This window comes from Sinocyclocheilus rhinocerous, unplaced genomic scaffold (assembly GCF_001515625.1).
Source record: "Sinocyclocheilus rhinocerous isolate Xijiao unplaced genomic scaffold, SAMN03320098_v1.1 scaffold1965, whole genome shotgun sequence".
NCBI classification, from domain to species: Eukaryota; Metazoa; Chordata; class Actinopteri; order Cypriniformes; family Cyprinidae; genus Sinocyclocheilus; species Sinocyclocheilus rhinocerous.
The window spans coordinates 61,201-82,863 of NW_015625577.1; the positions used below are offsets into that span (position 1 = coordinate 61,201).

The following is a 21,663-nucleotide window of genomic DNA, read 5'->3' on the forward strand; positions in this document are numbered from 1 at the left end:
CACACACACTCTCTCTCTCACACACACTCTCTCTCTCACACACACTCTCTCTCTCACACACACTCTCTCTCTCCCACACACACACTCACACACTCTCTCTCTCTCACACACACACACACACACACACTCGTCCCACAGAATGGCAGGAAGAGGAATTGACTGAACTGCAAATGAAAGAAATTCAGCAGTTACACAAAGTATTTTCATTAGTCCAACACAGACAAAACATAAATAATTACATCATTATTTTAGACTAATTATGTGTATTTATGTTGTGATTTATGATGATTTTATCAGCTTTTCTCTGCTGTCAGAACAATAAACAACCATGAAAACAGTATGCCTTCTAAAAAAAAAATTATATTTATAAACCCACAAGAAAACGCTTTGTGCCAAATTATGCATGTAATTTGTCAGTTTTGTTCATTCAAAAATAGTTATATTACAATTAAAGTGTAATCTACAGCTAGATCCAATCTCAAGAAATAGGAGACTTAAAGTTCCAATAGAATTTTTTTTTTTACATTTTTGTCGTAGAACTATAATAATAAAAAAATACAAGAACTAATTAAAAAAATTATTATTTATTTTTTAGGTTATCTAAAATTAAAATTTAAAATAATAAAATAAATATTTTATTATAATGAATATTAAAAACTACACTTACATCAGCTATATTAATTTCATTTTAATTTTACTTTCTTAAATTCAAATTTGAATTGCAATTCTACCTCCTGTTTGTTACCTCAGTTCAAATTCTTTTTAAAAAAGGAATATTTACAAATATGCCAGAGAAAAATTCTAATAATATGTAGTAATTTGTCGGGTCTGTTGGTTCAAAAATATATATAGTTAAAAACCTGCATGCCAAAACAAATTTCAAGAAAAATGAGGCTCAAAGTCCAAAATCCAATAGAAAAATTGTTTCTTTAATTTTGCTTGGTGTGTGGATTAAAATGAAAAAAAAAAAATCAATATTGTGCAAAACATAGTACTAAAAACAACAATTTAATTCTGCTTTCTTATATTCAAACTTGAATGGCAATTCTACATTCTGTTTGTTACATCAAAAATTAATATTTACAAATAGGCAAGTTTTGTGACAAATAATATGTAGAAAGTAATTTTGTCTGGCTTGTAGATAAAAAAAAAAAATCTACATTTAAAATCCAAATGAAAGAAAAATTAGTTTGTTTGTTTGTGGTGTGGGTTCAACTTTATTCATACAAATAAATCTTGAGTAAAATCTTGATTTGACTGGGAATGTTGCACAATAAGGGTGTATTTTTCTCGTTGAGCGTTTGTCCCGTGGCGCCGTCCGGTGCTGATTTGTGTTCAGTGAGCCCCCCGTCAGGCTTTAATTCGCCTCTTAAATCCTCCACAGGCCTCCTGCAGCGGGACTCTGACCGCGCTGTAACCGCTGCTCATTACAGTCTGACAGCAGCTTCGGTCGCCCTCTCGAACTCCCTCCCTCCTGCAGCGGGACTCTGACCGCGCTGTAACCGCTGCTCATTACAGTCTGACAGCAGCTTCGGTCGCCCTCTCGAACCGCTTTAATCGTCTTTAGGGGTTTTGTTTTGGATGGAATATTTTAAAGGATATTTTCCAAGAAATGTATTGCTCCGATTTGGGCTTAGTGATGTGATGAAACCTCTAACACTTAGTATTAAAGTTGAGAAGTCTCTTCTGTTCAGCAAGGCTACATTTATTTGATTAAAATAGTTAAAAATTGTGAAATACTATTACCATTTGAAATAACTATTTTCTATGTGATTATATGTTAAACTGTAATTTATTCCTGTGATCAAAGCTGTATTTTCAGCATCATTGCTCCAGTCTTCAGTGTCACATGATCCTTCAGAAATCATTCTAATATGCTGATTTGCTCTCAAGAAACATTTCTGATTATTATCAATGTTGAAGGATTCTTTGATGAATAGAAAGTTCTAAAGAACAGCATTTATTTGAAATGTTTTTACTGTCACTTTTGATCAATTTAATGCATCTTTGCGAAACAAAAGTATGAATTTCTGTAAAAGAGATCTAAAAAAATTTAATAAATAAATCCCTGAAACCCTTATGTCATGTAATTAAAAAAAAAAAAATAAGTAAAAATCTGCTCATTTATTATTATGGTCTGAGTTTTCTTGTCTTTTTAGTTGGCATTTAGCAAATGTAAGTTAATTAGCACGAGGACCGTTATGTTACTGCAGTTTTCTGGAGAGGCGGCTCCCTCTCTAGTCACAGGAAGCCAGATATTGACTTCCTGTTTTGTGGTCTGAGCTCTTCCTGCTTAAGAAGCTCAGAAGGGTTTGTTGAGAGCGAATGGGTGGTGCGTTTTTCCGTTTGGAGGAATTTATAGCTGCTCGTTTGGTTAAACCAACTAACCAATGTGACAAACGATCAACAAACGCTTTAAAGAACATCAAAGTTAACAGAATCCATCAAACTTGAGCTTGCTTAGTTGATCAAATGCTCTGTTCATGTTCTTCTAAAGAAGGAATTTATCGTAAACTTTCTCTGCCTCTGAAACGACTTCCATTAGATTGATAAAGAAATAGTCATTTTACATCCTGCTTGTCAAATAAAAAATTTAAAGAATGAAACCAATAAAATAAAATATAAAGAAAATAAAAATAATAATAATAAAAATTCTAAAAATTTCAATTTTTAAAAATAAAAATTAAATTAAATAAAAATAAAAATTTCAGATTATTTCCTGCCAAATAATCTCACTCAAAATACATATAATACATCATGATTTTCAAATAAAAATTAGTAAAATCAATACGATAAAGGAAAATAAATCAAATCAAATCAAAGTAAAAATATGTATGATGACGTAAAATATAAAAGTATTACTTCCTGCCAATTGATTTCTCTCATAATACAGAAAAAAAAAATAATAATAATAATAAAGTAAAAATTAAGTCCGTCAAAAAATACTAAAATAAATATAAAATAAAATATAATATAATATTATTTCCTGACAAATAATCTCATTTAAAATACTTAACATATATCCTCCTTTTCAGAAAAAATTAATCAAGAATAAAGTCATTGAAATAACATAAAATAAAAAAAATAAAATAATGTAAAACTCCTGCCAAATAAAATATTTCCTGCTCACTCATGATACATAAAATACATCCTGCTTTTGAAAAAAAAAAAAAATCAAGAATGAAATCAATCAAAATACATAAAATGACAGAAATGAAATGCCTAGTGAATGTCGTTTCATGTGTTTAAAGTGTTTGTGCTGTGCGAATGATTAATTTTCATGTTTCTGTCTCCTCCCACAGACCGTGAGGACCAATCGATTCTCTGCACGTGAGTCACATGACCCTGCATGTGTGCGTCTTATGATTTGATCATTAAAGATGTGTTGATTTCTCATGTCTGTGTGTTTGCGTGTGTTCAGGGGCGAATCTGGAGCCGGAAAGACAGAAAACACCAAGAAGGTCATTCAGTATCTGGCCCACGTGGCCTCGTCCCACAAAACCAAGAAAGACCAGGTTAGTTCTTCTAGCGTTCTCCACCCTGCTTTCATCTGGTCTCACATGGTCTTATCAGATCAGGCCGAGCCGGAGGAATGCGGGTTGTTTTGGGGGATGGGAGGGACTTTAACGCAATTCATAAACATCGTAATCCATTAGAGAAGGAAACCGTTCACAAACTGCCCAGTCCACTTTAATCCACCCAGACATTTAAAGGATGCCAGACATCCGTTGTAACGTTACAAGCCAAATATATAGCAGCACATGGAAATTTTAAGATTTTAAGATACTTTTTAAAAAAAATACTTTTCCAACACATGGTCAGTGAAGAGGCGCTTAACCTTCATGAAATGAAACTAAGCTAAATGTTTTTTTTTCTTTTTATTTTGTATAAATGTACTTATTTTTGTATACATTTTATGCTTTATTATATTTATTTTTGCAAGCGTGTTTTGCATATTTCTGCATATAGTTTAAATCAGATTTCAAAACCATTTATTCATTTATTTATTAGCATACGTATTTTTGCATACTGTAAAATACATAAAAACTCAATCAAACTAAAATAGAAATGTATTTATTTATTTGTTTTATACTTACCGATTTATTTTTGCGTATTTCTGCATATAACAAAGCCTGTTTGGTCAATTTTCCGCATGTAGTTTCAGTCAGATTTAAAACCTTATTTATTTATTGTTAATTATTTTAGCATACTTTTTATATATATTGTAATACACATTAAAATATATATAAAATTAAATAAGATTTATTCAAAATGAAGTCTAGTTTGCAACCAACTTTTGATTTGTATTGATAATTTATGATAAACTCTCATAAATGAAAGTGAAGCATTTAATCTTTTCTCACAATAACATTGGTAACCAGGTTGAATGATTGAGCTTAACTAGTTTAGGTTTGGTAAAACATCTGCACCTTATTCATGGAAACACTGTACAAAACTCAAACCTGTGAGTGTTTTGTGAATATAAATGAAGTGTTTTGTGGGATTGGGTCCAGATCCGTCCCTGATGTTTCTGTTGGTCATTATCGGCCGATCGCTGGATCTGGCCTTTGGCTGTAAGTTGATGGTTTGAGTGTTTTTCTCTTTATACCAACAGAGCAGCTCGGTCCTGTCACATGTGAGTTACATCTCTCCATCTGTCTCTCTCCGTCTCATTCATGTCTCACTGTTATCTCTCCGCTGCTGGGTGAACAACCGAAGCCGAACGCACAGCGATTCAGACACATGACACCGAGAACCAGATCAATATCACAAAGACCGGCTCATATTTCACCCCAAAATCAATAGTTTGCATTCAGAAAAAGAGACTCGTTTGAAAACCCGGCTGTAAATGTGTTTGATTTTGGTGAAAATAATGTCAAAATGCAGAAACAAATGGTTGAAGGGTTCGTTTAGTTTGAAAGCAGTTTGTTTGGGGTTAAATATGATCCAGATCCTGACATTGTTCACTGAGATTTGTCTAAATAAATTGTGTAAATTGAGATTTATGTGATCATTAGGGCTGGGTAGTGAGAAATGTTATGATTTGATTCAATTCACAAGCTTCCGATTCGATATTAATTCTTTTGGATATACAGGCAATCAGGTACAGTATAAGTCAGGTTTTGTTTTTAAAGGAAGAAATCTTTCAGCTAGTGCTGTAAACTATAAAACAAACCCGGTCAGTTGGTACTTATACATTAATGTGATTTGTAAACAAACATTTTAATGTCTTTATAATAAATGTCTACAACTTTTCAATTATATAATTATGTTTCTACTCCAGTTTGTTCTTTAAATATAAACATTTAAACAGTACATGTCATAACTTTTCATGAGGGATTTATTCAAACCTACTAAATATTGAAGAAACGGGTTAGGAAAAAATATAATGCATATATTTCGCAAAATTCGCCTTTCTAGTTTATTTGTCTTGCTAACTATGGCGTTTATGGACATTGAATGTCATTCCTGAGGTAAATGTGACGTTAAGTGATATTGTTTACAAGCGGGTTGATTGACGGTTGAAACACTGATTGATCGATGATATGATTGATGTCAGTAAGTTGTAATGTATCTCTACATACCTTCTGCTGTTCGTTCGTTGTTATTTCGTGTAGTAACTGGCAGAATGAGGGAAAGATGATCGGTTCACGTCGCTTCTGTTGAACTGAGGCGGCTAACCGTCGCGCCACTTTAAAGAGCGCCAAAATGTCTTGTTTGAATTCCGTAAAATAACTGACAGAATTTGAAAGCTGAGACCTTGTTTCATATCAAAAGTAATAAGGCATAAAGTTTATTGCGATTTATTGGATGAATATTTTATAATATTAATAATATTTTGTTCACACATCAAACCGGACACAGCACAGATCACTTCTGGGGATTTAAGAATCGAAATCGCTTCAGCAAAATGAGAATTTTCGACATTTTCACCCCAGCTCTGGTGATCATATTAACATGTTCGGCTCTCAGTCTCACTTCTCGTGTGTCTGAATACCATGGTGAATCTGTCTGTACTGTGTTTCTGCGCTCATGAGTTTTGGGTTTGATTATTTTCTGCTGTTTGAATTAAGTGTGTGTGTGTGTTTATGTATTTGATTCAGTCGCCCGCGCGAGCCTCCCGCGGCGCGAATCATGACGTCAGCGAACACGAAAGTTGCTGGAAAGCTCTGGCGCGTTTAACGAGCCTCGCTTTACGAGAGAGAGAGAGAGAAAGAGAGAGAGAGAGCACGTGAAACGGTTTACAGAGGAGCTGCGGGGAAACTTCACATGATTTGAACAAGATGATGATCGTTAGTTTCTGTGTTAAAAGGGGGAATAGTTCTGCTTATTTTAACCCAAAGGTACAGTCGGTACGAGTTAAAGCGCTTGTGCAACAACTTGGCATGTGGGAAATATTTTCTAAATTGTGAAAATGCTTTTCTAGGCGGAGGAGATTGTACTGATGTCATTGATTTGGGTGGAGTTTAATTCATGTAAATGAGATTATCAAGCCCCGCCCACTAGAAGTCCACACATTTTACATATGCATATATAACACTGGAGTATTTAGACATGTTTCACTCAAGAGTGAATGTATGAACTTCCCATTTCTCCTTTTAAACTCCATTCCAAGTGTTTTATTATGAACATGATTCCCATTCTTTTATAGACACTTGAGCCTCAAGTTAAAGGGATTTTGTGAGGAAGTTTTATTTTATTCTAATTACTATAGTATTGTAGTTTTTAAAATTAATTTGAGTAAAAGTTTTAGTAATTTTAATTGTTCTTATTTTGCAGCTTTCTTTTTCATTTTATTTAACGTTTTAGTAATTTTGTTGTGTTTTGCCGTGTTTTTTAGTTTTCATTTTATTTGGACAGTTTTAGTAATTTTGTGCATTTTTGTCATTTGTATTAACTTTTCATTTGTTTTCTTGATTAGCAGTTTTCGTTTTATTGTTAAAAATGTACAAAAAACAACAGTATATTTTGGTTTTTTTTTGTCATTTTTATTAGTTTTTCAATTATTTTTCAGTTTTAATTTTAGTTAAAGTTTTAGTCATTTTGTTGTGTTTTTTTTTATTTTTCTACGTTTTTTTTTTTTTTTATGTCTATACAGTTTTTATTTATTTATTTAGTACCTAAACTGAAACTAAACAAAAATGAGAAATGTTGCCTTGGAAACTAATTGAAATAAAATAAGTTATTTTATGTTTTATTTTATTTCAAGTAAAGAAAGTGTTTTGTTATGATTTTAGTTTCAGCTTTAGTTAACGATATAACCATGGCACCAGATGCTGCATAGAGCTGAAGTTGTGTGTTTAAGCTGGAATATTCCTTTAACGTGAATGAACGTTTGTGTTTGTGTGAGATGAGTGTCAGATTTAAGAGTCTTGTGGTCATTGGTTTGATGTTTTCGGAGGTGACGGGCCGCTCACTTTCGTGGTGGTTTGGGATGGGGGATCAGAACGTGCTTATCTTTGTATGTGTTTGTTTCAGCTTATTTGCACTTCTGTGCGCAAAAAGCTTGTGATGTTGTGTTTAAGAGCTTTGCTTTTGACAGCCAGACGTGATCAGCTCTTCACAGTGATTTGTTTGAACTGAACTGATGTGGATTGGTATGTTTTGAGCGCAGGGTGAGCTGGAGAAGCAGCTGCTGCAGGCCAATCCCATCCTCGAAGCCTTCGGCAATGCCAAAACGGTCAAGAACGACAACTCTTCTCGATTCGTAAGTCTTCCCGTTATGGCAGACTTTTCACACATTAGTCTGGCTGTAAATGCGTGTGATTTTATCTTTTGTGTTTTCTGTGTTTTAGGGCAAGTTCATCAGAATCAACTTTGACGTTAACGGGTACATCGTCGGAGCCAATATTGAAACCTGTATCTTTATGAGCTAGTTAATATGACATGGTTTTAAAAATGTGAAAAAGAAGCTTTTTCAATTGAAATGGTTAAATCCGGGTCATTATCACTTGGATAAGGGGATTATGGCTGATTTGCATATTTTTTATAACATTTATTGGAGGATTTACAGACCACAACTAGAGCATGACCTGTTTTTAATAACCGCTTGTGAATCTGTGAAAATGTCACGGATGTGACATTTGTAGAGAAAAATTCCATTAATCACTCCATTTAAAAACAAAACAGTTTGACAGAGGTGCAGATGCAAATTATATTATTATTTTTATTTTACTTTTTAACATTAATCTTTTAAATGCCCCAGTCCTCACTTTTTGACATTATTAATAATTTCATGTTTAATAAATGCTAAAAGACTAATGATCGTTTCTGTGACTGTACAATGAGCATAGAGCGTCTGCTAAATGTTTATATAATTAATGAGGTAAGAACTGAAACTGGTTAATAAAGACCCAGGCCGTTGAAAGCCTTCATGTGAATATTCGTGCATCCGTTCTGTTGTGTGTCCTTGACTCTGACCGACAGACCTGTTGGAAAAGTCCCGTGCAATCCGTCAAGCTAAAGAAGAAAGAACCTTCCACATGTTCTACTACATGCTCACCGGTGCAGGAGACAAACTGCGCTGTGGGTGTCCTTCGCTGCTTTAATACATGATTTCTGAACCTATATATTACTAAAATAGTAGGATGAGACTCTTATGTTTATGAATGAATGTAAATTAATCAATCAGTTTCTTCGTTCATCAGCTGAACTCTGTCTGGAGAGCTACAATAAGTACCGGTTCCTGTCCAATGGGAATGTGACGATCCCGGGACAGCAGGACCGAGACATGTACCTGGAGACCGTGGAGGCCATGAGGATCATGGGCTTCTCTGAGGAAGAACATATCGGTGAATATATACTGCCGTTTTCAAACATGACAATATTTGTAAATTGTTTGAGGTTTTTAATTGCGTGTGTCGCCCCCTGCAGGTCTGTTGAGGGTCATTTCATCTGTGCTACAGCTGGGTAATATGTCCTTTAAGAAGGAGCGTCACTCGGACCAGGCATCCATGCCTGATGACACAGGTAAACACATCTTTATGACTTTACAAACACTTCCATCATGCCTTGTGCTGTTAATCTGTAGCTATATTATCACCATAAAGTTAGCTGGTGGTTTTACATGGTTTCTAACTAGTCAAAACTGGTCATTAGCTGGTCCAAACTGGTTGAAAATGGTCATTAGCTGTTCCATAGTGGTTATTAACTGCTACAAGCTGGCAAAAAAATTTCATTAACTGGTCCAAAATGATCAAAAATTACATTAGTTGTGTCTAAACTGGTCAGAAATGCTCATTAGCCAGTCCAAACTGGTCAAAGATAGTTATTAGCTGGTCCAAGCTATCCAAAAATGGTTATTAGCTGGTCCAAACTGGTAAAATGGTCATTAGCCAGTCCAAACTGGTCAAAGATAGTTATTAGCTGGTCCAAGCTATCCAAAAATGGTTATTAGCTGGTCCAAACTGGTAAAATGGTCATTAGCCAGTCCAAACTGGTCAAAGATAGTTATTAGCTGGTCCAAGCTATCCAAAAATGGTTATTAGCTGGTCCAAACTGGTAAAATGGTCATTAGCCAGTCCAAACTGGTCAAAGATAGTTATTAGCTGGTTCAAGCTATCCAAAAATGGTTATTAGCTGGTCCAAACTGGTTGAAAATGGCCATGAGCTTGCCCAAATTGGTCAAAAAGGGTAATTAATTACTGCATGCTGGCCAAAAATTGAAATTACCTGGTCCAAAATGGTCATTAACTATTACAAGCTGGCCACAAATTGTCATTAGCTGGTACATACTGGTCAAAAATGGTCATTAGCTAGTCCAAACTGGTCAAAATGGCCATTTGCTGCTCCAAAACAGCAAAAAATAGTCATTAGCTGCTACAGATTGTCGTATATGGTAGCTATTAGCTAGTCAAAAATGCTTGAAAATGGTCGTGAGCTGGTCCAAGCTGCCGAAAAATGGTCATTAGCTGGTCTAACTGGTCAAAAATTGTCATTAGCTGGTCCAACTGGTTGAAAATGGTCATTAACTGCTACAGGCTGGCCAAAAATAGTCATTAGCTGGTCCAACTAGTCAAGAACAGAAATTAGCAGTTTCGAACTGATTGAAAATGATCATGAGCGGCTCCAAACTGGCTAAAAATAGTCATTAGCTGGTACAACTGATCAAAATGGTTATTAGCTGGTCAAAACTGCTCATTAGCTGGTCCAAACTTGTCAGAAATAGTCATTGCTGGTCCAAACTGGTCTGAATGTTTAATTAGCTAGACTACCAGCTAATGAGGCCACGGTTGACCTGGTAGAACCTCATAGTCAGGCTAGTTGGAGTATGTAGAGAAGGTAAACCAGCAGTTTGTGTTGTTATCAGTTACTATTTCCAAACGACTTTCCCTTCACTTCTCCAGCTGCCCAGAAGGTGTGCCATCTGATGGGCATGAGCGTGACTGATTTCACACGCGCCATCCTCTCGCCCCGGATCAAGGTGGGCCGCGACTACGTGCAGAAGGCCCAGACGCAGGAGCAGGCCGAGTTCGCTATAGAGGCTCTGGCCAAAGCCACATACGAGAGGATGTTCCGCTGGCTGGTGATGCGCATCAACAAAGCTCTGGATAAGACCAAACGTCAGGGCGCCTCCTTCATCGGCATCCTGGACATCGCCGGCTTTGAGATCTTTGATGTACGGCACAATCCTTCAACCTCAAGGGTGCTTACAGTGGGATAGCCCACAATTTCTAGCAGTAACTGTGTTTCTGTTCCTCCCCGCAGCTAAACTCGTTCGAGCAGTTGTGCATTAACTACACTAACGAGAAGCTCCAGCAGCTCTTCAACCACACCATGTTCATCCTGGAGCAGGAAGAGTACCAGCGCGAGGGCATCGAGTGGAGCTTCATCGACTTCGGCCTCGACCTGCAGCCCTGCATCGAACTCATCGAGAAACCTGTTAGTGTCCTCCACCATTCGTGTGACTCCTAGAACGATCATGTGACCTTTAATGGAGCTGTTTTCATGTTTAAGATTGGGTTTGATTTCCATAATGTCTTCATGATCTTCTGCTATTGTAGATAGAAAGGTAGTACCTGATTTTACATGGCTTCTAGTAGGTCAAAGCTGCTTGAAGTTGGTTTATAAGGTAAATTAGCTAGACTACCAGCCAATGGGGCCAAGAATGACCTGGTACATCATCCTAGAGAAACTGGTTAGAGCAGGTAGAGAAGGTAATCCAATAGCAGTTATTATTTCTGAACAACTCCACCAATTGTGTAACCCCTAGAATGACCATGTGACCTTTAATAGAACTGTCTTCATGTAAAGATATTAGTCAGAATTAAGAAATTTGAAATCCATTATTTTAAAAATACTAAATTCTGTTTGATTTCAATATCTTTTCTTCTGTTAATGTAGATGGATTGCATGGTCTTAGCTGTTCCAGGCTGGTTAAAAATGGGCATTAGCTGGTCCAAACTGGTTGAAAATTATTATTAGCTGACCAAGAAGGTCGAAATTGTCATAAGCTGGTTCAAATTGGTCAAAAATGGTTATTAGCTGGACCAAGATGGTCAAAAATAGCCATTAGCTGGACCAAACTGAATGAAAATGGTCATTAGCTCATCCTAGCTGGACATAAATAGTCATTAGCTGGTCCAAACTGGTTAAATGGCTATTAGCTGGACCAAGATGGTCAAAATAGTCATTAGCTGGTCTAAACTGGTCCAGAACGGTTGTTAGCTGGTCTAAACTGGTTAAAAATGGTCATTAGCTTTTCCAAACTGGTTATTATGGTTATTAGCTGGACGGAGATGGTAAAAAATGGTTATTACCTGCTCTAAACTGGTTAAACATGGTCATTAGCTTGTCCAGACTTGTTGAGAATGGTTATTACCTGGTCAGAAATGGTCATTAGCTGGTCCAAAGGTGATGAAGCTGGCTTCTGCTGATGATGAAGACTTTGATTGTAATCTGTGTTGTGGGTTTCCAGGCGAGTCCTCCAGGAATCCTCGCTCTCCTGGACGAGGAGTGCTGGTTCCCCAAAGCCACGGACAAGAGCTTCGTGGAGAAGGTCCTGCAGGAGCAGGGGACGCACCCCAAATTCCACAAACCCAAGAAACTGAAGGACGAGGCGGATTTCTGCATCATGCACTACGCTGGAAAGGTGTTGACATGCTCCTCGGCTGAACGCATGTGCGATTTCATAGCCTTATTTGGGAATTTGAAACATCTGTGATTGTGTTTCTCAGGTGGATTATAAGGCGGACGAGTGGCTGATGAAGAACATGGACCCGCTGAACGATAACGTGGCCACTTTGCTCAATCAATCCACCGACAAGTTCGTTTCAGAGCTGTGGAAGGACGGTGAGTCGATATATCACATTGGATCAGCTCTTAAATGAATAGGTTGTGGAGGAAGACTATAAATGATGAAGAGATGTGTAGGACACAAGGGCGTGAAGCTTTTAAACTCAACAAAGGGATACAATGACTAACATTTACACTCTGGGTGCCTTTTTCATGCCAACATTGGTGGAAACTTACTGGATTTGTTCTCTTCTGCTGGTGTTTGGTCCTCTTCCCCTCTCCATCCATCCAACCATCCACCCCTTGTTTCACGTCCTCCTGGACCTCTGTACACACCATCTCCCATCTGTCTGTCTCTCTCAGAGGTCCAGAACTGTCAGAGAGCTTATTTCTATCAGCGTTTTCCTTTCCTTCATTTAGAGCCAGGTGACATCTTTGGTTTTTCTCTCTCGCTCTCCTGTGACGTTCTTTTCCTCCTCCATCTCCATCAGCTGTCCTGCGTGACTGTGTTTCTCTGAGGTGTTGAGATATATCTATCTGATATTTCTGCTGTCTCTCCTCTCTGTGTAATATAGTGTGCTTTGGCGCCCCTGCTGTTGGTCTGTGGTACTGCAGAAATGGGTATAAACTGCATGGGTTTGGTTCTGTTCTCACCAGTGAAACATGACCACAGTATGCAGTTACACACACTCACAGGGTCCAAAATTCACTTTAGCTAAATCTGACAATGACGGCTGTAAAAAAAAATTGTGAATTATATCTGGGGAAATATAAATTTTTACTTCATGAAAATAATATTATATTATATAATTATTTAGCTTTTTTTCTCCACTGGTTTTCAGCATCATACTCTAGCCAGTCTCACAAAAACATATAATGATGTGCAAATATCAATTTTTTACTTAATTTAATGCATTAAATATAATATATATGTAAATATATTTTTCAATAAGTTTATATTTATTAAATTAAATATATTTTAACTGCAATTTAAATAAACATTTATTATATATGTTTTATATAGATATATATTTCAGTGCACTGTATTTTAATGCATTATGTACTTTCTACAATATATTTGTGGATGGAAATTACTTCAAATCAGTGCTATTTTAGTATTTTTTATGTTTATATATAGTTTTTTATTTTTATATTTTCAGTTCTCATTGAAATTCAGTATTTGGACTTTCTTATGTGCTTTAGTCATTTTATTTGTGTGTGTTTTTTTTACTACTATATAAGTTTAATATATTTTCATTTATTTTTTACTTATTTTAATTTCTTTATATTTAATGTGTGTATATATATATATATATATATATATATATATTAGTTTTAATTTTGTTTTGTTTAATTATGTTTTACATCTAGTATTTATATTTTATAATAAACTAATACAGCCTTATTTCAGTTAATAAAAAATGTTTATAGTAGTTTTAGTTAAATGCTGTTGAATTTTAGTCAATTAATAAGATGCATTGTGAATACAGCGCATAACATACATCACTGGAGTTATGGCAGTAATTACTTTGAATTACTTTTCCCTTCTTCTTCCTTTCTGGCCCATTAAAAAAAAAAAAAACATGACCACAGTATGCAGTTACACACACTCACAGGGTCCAAAATTCACTTTAGCTAAATCTGACAATGACGGCTGTAAAAAAAAATTGTGAATTATATCTGGGGAAATATAAATTTTTACTTCATGAAAATAATATTATATTATATAATTATTTAGCTTTTTTTCTCCACTGGTTTTCAGCATCATACTCTAGCCAGTCTCACAAAAACATATAATGATGTGCAAATATCAATTTTTTACTTAATTTAATGCATTAAATATAATATATATGTAAATATATTTTTCAATAAGTTTATATTTATTAAATTAAATATATTTTAACTGCAATTTAAATAAACATTTATTATATATGTTTTATATAGATATATATTTCAGTGCACTGTATTTTAATGCATTATGTACTTTCTACAATATATTTGTGGATGGAAATTACTTCAAATCAGTGCTATTTTAGTATTTTTTATGTTTATATATAGTTTTTTATTTTTATATTTTCAGTTCTCTCTCAAATTCAGTATTTGGACTTTCTTATGTGCTTTAGTCATTTTATTTGTGTGTGTTTTTTTTACTACTATATAAGTTTAATATATTTTCATTTATTTTTTACTTATTTTAATTTCTTTATAAAAATGAATTGCCACTCTTATTTTGTGCTTGTTGAGCCTCATTCATGAAACATGAGCAGAATGAATTGTTCGTGATTGTTCTGAAATCTGTGTCATTCAATTCAACTTGTGTTTTCATGAACGAGGTGAGTGTTTATTTTGGACCCTTGGACACACACACACACACACACACACGTACATGTCATCTGCACTGCATTGATTTGGATCATTTTCCCGTGTACCCCCCCCCCCTCACAAAAACATATAATGATGTGCAAATATCAATTTTTTACTTAATTTAATGCATTAAATATAATATATATGTAAATATATTTTTCAATAAGTTTATATTTATTAAATTAAATATATTTTAACTGCAATTTAAATAAACATTTATTATATATGTTTTATATAGATATATATTTCAGTGCACTGTATTTTAATGCATTATGTACTTTCTACAATATATTTGTGGATGGAAATTACTTCAAATCAGTGCTATTTTAGTATTTTTTATGTTTATATATAGTTTTTTATTTTTATATTTTCAGTTCTCATTGAAATTCAGTATTTGGACTTTCTTATGTGCTTTAGTCATTTTATTTGTGTGTGTTTTTTTTACTACTATATAAGTTTAATATATTTTCATTTATTTTTTACTTATTTTAATTTCTTTATATTTAATGTGTGTATATATATATATATATATATATATATATATTAGTTTTAATTTTGTTTTGTTTAATTATGTTTTACATCTAGTATTTATATTTTATAATAAACTAATACAGCCTTATTTCAGTTAATAAAAAATGTTTATAGTATCTGTGGTTTGTCACCAGTGCTGACGTGTGTTCGGCCCACTGAACTGTGGGTAGTTTTCACATCATGACCAGACTGCATGCCTTAGATGAAGCCCTTGCAGCGCGGTGACTGTCTGTCTCTCTCTCTGTGTGTCTGTCTCTCAGTGGACCGTATCGTGGGTCTGGATAAGGTGGCCGGCATGTCGGAGCTGCCGGGTGCGTTTAAGACCCGTAAGGGAATGTTCCGGACAGTCGGGCAGCTCTATAAGGAGCAGCTGTCCAAACTCATGGCCACGCTCAGAAACACCAACCCCAACTTTGTCCGCTGCATCATTCCCAACCATGAGAAAAAGGTACCAACTGCTCGGCATACAGGAATAGATTGTTCCTTAAAAATATATATATAATAGCATTCACACCAGCAATGATAACTATATAGTTAGAGCTAAGAGTTAGCTATAATGATTACTGTGTTAGCGTCCACACCAAGAACGATATCTGTAAAGAACGCTATAACGATAACACTATAACCAGAACTATATTAGTTTACACTTATAAAGATAACTATAATAGCGTTTAAACACACATACAGTAACTATAAAGATAGCAATAACGATAACTATATTTTAACATCCACACCAAGATCGATAACTTTAAAGATCGTTATAACGATAACTACATTAAAGTTCACACTTATAACGTTAACTATATTAGCATCCACACCAAGAACGGTAACTATAAGGATAACGATAACTATATTAACTGTCATGACAAGAACGATTACTGTGAAGATAGCTATAACAATAACTATATTAGCATCCACACAAACAACGATAACTATACTATAACGATAACCATATTAGCATTTGCACCAACAACGATAACTATATTAGTGTCCCCACCAAGAACGATAACTATAAAGATGGTTATAACAATAACAAGAACGATTACTGTAACTAGGACGATAACTATATTAGCATTAACACCAAAAACAATAACTATAAAGATAACAAAAATAATAGCTATAACAATAACTATTAGCATCCACACCAAAAACGATAGCTATAATGATAACTATATTGACGTCCACAACGAGAACAATAACTATAAAGATAGCTGTAACAATAACTTTATTAGCATTCACGCCAATAACAATAACTAAAAATTACTAAAATTTGCAAATTGTGCAATTTGAGCAAACAGAATATGCACAGTTAGAAAAATTAGACTGTGTGCGTACTATGCTTGATTAAATTTAGATTGTGCACACTGTATGCATACTTTAGCGTACATGTAAAAAACAGAAGTATACTTTGGGATTAATTTGCTTAATTTGAATTCCTGAATTCATCGTAAGCCTTTGCGTTTTGTGTCTCTGTCCATCTCAGGCTGGTAAGTTGGACCCTCACCTGGTTCTGGATCAGCTCCGGTGTAACGGTGTGCTGGAGGGAATCCGTATCTGCAGACAGGGATTTCCCAACCGCATCGTCTTCCAGGAGTTCAGACAGAGGTTTGCTGCTTTCTCTTGAGCGCAACTTTTCACATTAATAATTTAGTTCTTCAGAATACACTCTTAAGAATCTTATTCTCTTAGCATCTGAATGTCATTGTATTAGTTCTTACTAATGCTAGACCTGACTGTGTGTTTTTAATTGATGTTAACAGTGGTTTGTGTTTTTTCGCTCAGGTATGAAATCCTCACTCCCAACTCCATTCCCAAAGGCTTCATGGATGGCAAACAGGCTTGCGTGCTGATGGTGAGACCAGTTTTACTGTTAAATAAACTGGTTTAAAGTCATCTGGTGTTACTTTATTAAGTTTCCTAAACTGTGTGTCAGATCAAAGCGCTGGAGCTGGATCCCAACCTGTACCGGATCGGACAGAGCAAAGTGTTTTTCCGCGCTGGAGTTCTGGCTCACCTGGAGGAGGAGCGTGATATGAAGATCACCGACGTCATCATTAACTTCCAGGCTTGGTGTCGTGGATACGTCGCCCGCAAGTGAGCATCACGACATGTATAATAGAGTTTAGCGATGAGAGACACGTCAAACTGCTGAAGTCAACTGAACACTTATTTTACACAATATTCACTCAACATGTTTTGCACTATCCAATAACTAAATGATTTGCTGATGAGTTATTGCTAGTCTGACACAGTTCATATCAGTTTGAGGAACGTTGCTATGTGGTTCTTAGCCCGTTTCTAGGGTGTTCTAGGTGGTTACTAGGGTGTTGCTATGTGTCTCTTAGCCAGTTTCTAGGGTGTTCTTAGCCAGTTTATCGGGTTTATTGGTTACTAGGGTGGTACTATATTGTTCTTAGCCAGTTTATTGTATTTAATTGTTGCTATGGTGTTGATATGAGGCTCTTAACCAGTTTCTACGGTGTTCTGGGTGGTTACTAGGGTGTTGCTATGTGTCTCCTAGCCAGTTTCTAGGTTGTTCTTAGCCAGTTTATTGGGTTTGGGGTTACTAAGGTGTTGCTTTGTGTCTCTTAGCCAGTTTCTTGGGTGTTCTTAGCCAGTTTATTGGGTTTAGTGGTTACTAGGGTTGTTACGGTGTTGTTCTTAGCCAGTTTATTGTATTTAATTGTTGCTAGGGTGTTGCTATGAGGTTCTTAACCAGTTTCTATGGTGTTCTGGGCGGTTACTAGGGTGTTGATATGTGTCTCCTAGCCAGTTTCTAGGTTGTTCTTAGCCAGTTTATTGGGTTTAGTGGTTACTATGGTGTTGCTGTGTTGTTCTTAGCCAGTTTATTGGATTTAGTTGTTGCTAGGATGTTGCTATATGTCTCTTAACCAGTTTCTAGGGTGTTTTGGGTGTTTACTAGGGTGTTGCTATATTGTTCTTAGCCAATTTATTGGGTTTGGTGGTTACTAGGGTGTTCCTATGTGTCTCTTGGCCAGTTTCTAGGGTGTTCTTAGCCAGTTTATTGGGTTTGGTGGTTACTAAGGTGTTGCTATGTGTCTCTTAGCCAGTTTCTCGGGTGTTCTTAGCCAGTTTATTGGGTTTAGTGGTTACTAGGGTGTTGTTATGTGGTTCTTAACCAGTTTATTGGGTTTGGTAGTTACTAGGGTGTTGCTATATGTCTCTTAACCAGTTTCTAGGGTGTTCTTAGCCAATTTATTGGGCTTGGTGGTTACTAGGGTGTTGCTTTGTGTCTATTAGACAGTTTCTAGGGTGTTCCTAGCCAGTTTATTGGGTTTAGTGGTTACAAGGGTGTTGCTGTGTTGTTCTTAGCCAGTTTATTGTGTTTAATTGTTGCTAGGATGTTGCTATGTGGTTCTTAACCAGTTTCTACGGTGTTCTGGGTGGTTACTAGGGTGTTACTATGTGTCTCCTAGCCAGTTTCTAGGGTGTTATTAGCCAGTTTATTGGATTTAGTTGTTGCTAGGATGTTGCTATGTGGTTCTTAACCAGTTTCTAGGGTGTTTTGGGTGTTTACTAGGGTGTTGCTATATTGTTCTTAGCCAATTTATTGGGTTTGGTGGTTACTAGGGTGTTGCTATGTGTCTCTTTAGCAGTTTCTAGGGTGTTCTTAGCCAGAACACCCTAGGTGTTCATTGGTTCATTGGGTTTAGTGTTTACTAGGGTGATGCTATGTTGTTCTTAGCCAGTTTATTGAGTTTGGTGGTTACTAGGGTGTTCCTATGTGTCTCTTAGCCAGTTTCTAGTGTGTTCTTAGCCAGTTTGTTGGGTTTAGTGGTTACTAGGGTGTTGCTATGTGTCTCTTTAGCAGTTTCTAGGGTGTTCTTAGCCAGTTTATTGGATTTAGTTGTTGCTAGGTTGGTGCTTTGTAATTCTAGCCAGTTTCTAGGGTGTTCAGGTGGTTGTTAGGGTGCTACTATGGAATTTAAGTGATTGCTAGAGTATAGAGCGTATATAAAAAGACTCTAGACCTACACATCTACTGTTGTGTGTAACGATGTGTGTGTTTGTCATTCAGGGCGTTCGCTAAGAGGCAGCAGCAGCTGACGGCCATGAGGGTGATCCAGAGGAACTGCGCTGCGTATCTGAAGCTCAGGAACTGGCAGTGGTGGAGACTCTTCACCAAGGTTCACAAACACACACATGTTCAAATGTGCTGTTATTCTTGACGTGTGCTCTGTGCTGAGGCCGCGTGTGTGTGTTTCAGGTGAAGCCGCTGTTGCAGGTGAGCCGACAGGAAGAGGAGATGCAGGCCAAAGACGATGAGCTCAACAAGGTTCGGGAGAAGCAGATGGTGGCTGAACAGCAGCTGAATGAGATGGAGGTCAAACAGCAGCAGGTAACGCGATACTGCTGTATTTCCAATGTTTCATATTAATTATGTTGTGAATTATACATACAATATGAAATATTCATTGTTACTTTATTTTATTGTATTTGTTAATTATTACCAATTATTACATTGCCAATTCCATTTTTTTTTTGTTTTGGGGTTTTTTGTGGACACTATAAGACATAATGCAGTTCCAGTGGGAATGTTAATGTTGTGATTGCTCCTCTCTTTAGCTGAACGTGGAGAAAATGGCTCTTCAGGAGCAGCTGCAGGCGGAGATGGATCTGTGCGCTGAGGCCGACGAGATGAGGAACCGCCTGGTGGCCAAGAAGCAGGAGCTGGAGGAGATCCTGCACGACCTGGAGGCCCGCGTGGAGGAGGAGGAGGAGCGAGCCAATCACCTGCAGGGCGAGAAGAAGAAGATGCAGCAGAACATCGCCGATCTGGAGCAGCAGCTGGACGAGGAGGAGGCGGCGCGGCAGAAGCTGCAGCTGGAGAAGGTCACGCTGGAGGCCAAACTCAAGAAAACCGAAGAGGACGTGATGGTGCTGGACGACCAGAACAACAAACTCTCCAAGGTCTGTCTGCAGATGCCATTGTTTTGAGATTTTTGTTTAAACGCTGGCCGTATTTCCTCACTGTTCTTCTGGTGGTGCAGGAGAAGAAACTCATGGAAGAACGAGTCGCTGAGTTCACCACGAACCTGGCCGAGGAGGAAGAGAAGTCCAAGAGCCTGCAGAAACTCAAGAACAAACATGAGACCATGATCACCGACCTGGAGGGTGAGCAAAAAATACATTACGCTTTATCCTGCTGTAGAGTATCAGGTCAATACAATCATCGTTAAACATTTATTGCTCATTTACATGTATTCATTTAGCAGACGCTTTTATCCAAATGAGAAATACAACAAAGCAGTGCATTCTAAAATATAGGAAAATGTATGTAATTCATAACGTGTAGGTCATATTATAATATGCTTAATTTATAATATATAATTAATGTTAAATATAGCAAAATATGTCATTCATAGTATATAATAATTGGCAAATATAGCATGTCATGTTATAATGGCATGTATAATTCATAATGTATAATTAATGTGAATGTAGCACTCTATGTACAATTCATGATATGTAATGTAAAATATGCAAAATATAGCATAACATTCAAAATATATAAGTTTTGTAATATGTAGAATTATATATGAAGTATAATATTAATATGAAATATAGCATGAATCAAATTGTAAATATAACTTTAGTAAAATATACTGTAGTTATATAGTATTTATTATGTAAATATATTTGCATAAGTATGTAAAATATATAATATATAATTTATAGTGTATAATTAATGTAGTGAGTGCATATAACGTGAAATATAGCATAATTATAATAATATAAATAATTCATAATATGTATTTCATGTAAAATATGGTAAATTTATAACTTTTGTAAAATACTTACAGCATTTATTATGTAAATATATTTACATATGTAAAATATAAAACAATATATAACATATAGAATAATATGTAATTCTATAAATATAATAATATGTGTGTAATTCATGTAAAATATGCAAAATCTAGCATAATATATACCTAATTTAAAATATATACATTTTGTAAAATATAGAATTATATATGAATAATATGAATATATAATATATGAATATACATAATCAATGTGAAAATAGGATAATATATAATTAATAATATATAATGTAAAATCTAGGATTATATAGTGTGTGTGTATACATATGTGTAGATAGATAGATAGCATAATATGTATAATGTATTGTAAATTTATATTTAAATAAATAATATATATATATATATATATATATATGTTAGTGTAAAAATGTCTTTAACGTATTATGATTCTGATGCCTGAGATTATAATAAAATAAAATTAATGTTCTAATGCTATGTATTCTTTAATCATTTAAATGTAGTTTACCACTATATGGAGCACAGAGAGTGTAATGGTTTGCTGTTTGGATGTGTATTAATCAGTGGTATTTTCGTTGACGAATAATTTTCGCCATAATTTTCGTCAACTACATTTTTTTCATTGACGACAACGAGACAATAACGAACTAAAACTCTTTTTGAAAGACAAAAACTATGACGAAAATTTTTTGACATTTTAGTCAACAAATAAAAACGAGACGAA

The 21,663-nt window shown here is 35.4% G+C and overlaps 1 protein-coding gene across 1 annotated transcript in view; it reads left to right on the forward strand.

Moving 5' to 3' along the window:
• The window catches only part of LOC107751969 (myosin-9-like), a 66,503-nt gene that overhangs the window by 25,661 nt on the left and 19,179 nt on the right, over window positions 1-21,663 (forward strand). The window contains exons 4-23 of the mRNA XM_016567783.1: window positions 3,303-3,330; window positions 3,422-3,515; window positions 4,616-4,636; window positions 7,616-7,708; window positions 7,797-7,860; window positions 8,428-8,526; window positions 8,649-8,792; window positions 8,875-8,970; window positions 10,347-10,618; window positions 10,708-10,881; window positions 11,918-12,091; window positions 12,177-12,291; window positions 15,390-15,577; window positions 16,613-16,734; window positions 16,912-16,981; window positions 17,063-17,223; window positions 19,169-19,277; window positions 19,358-19,489; window positions 19,717-20,061; window positions 20,142-20,265. Of these exons, the coding sequence (XP_016423269.1) occupies window positions 3,303-3,330; window positions 3,422-3,515; window positions 4,616-4,636; window positions 7,616-7,708; window positions 7,797-7,860; window positions 8,428-8,526; window positions 8,649-8,792; window positions 8,875-8,970; window positions 10,347-10,618; window positions 10,708-10,881; window positions 11,918-12,091; window positions 12,177-12,291; window positions 15,390-15,577; window positions 16,613-16,734; window positions 16,912-16,981; window positions 17,063-17,223; window positions 19,169-19,277; window positions 19,358-19,489; window positions 19,717-20,061; window positions 20,142-20,265 (2,625 nt within the window). The remainder of the gene's footprint in view (window positions 1-3,302; window positions 3,331-3,421; window positions 3,516-4,615; window positions 4,637-7,615; window positions 7,709-7,796; window positions 7,861-8,427; window positions 8,527-8,648; window positions 8,793-8,874; window positions 8,971-10,346; window positions 10,619-10,707; window positions 10,882-11,917; window positions 12,092-12,176; window positions 12,292-15,389; window positions 15,578-16,612; window positions 16,735-16,911; window positions 16,982-17,062; window positions 17,224-19,168; window positions 19,278-19,357; window positions 19,490-19,716; window positions 20,062-20,141; window positions 20,266-21,663) is intronic.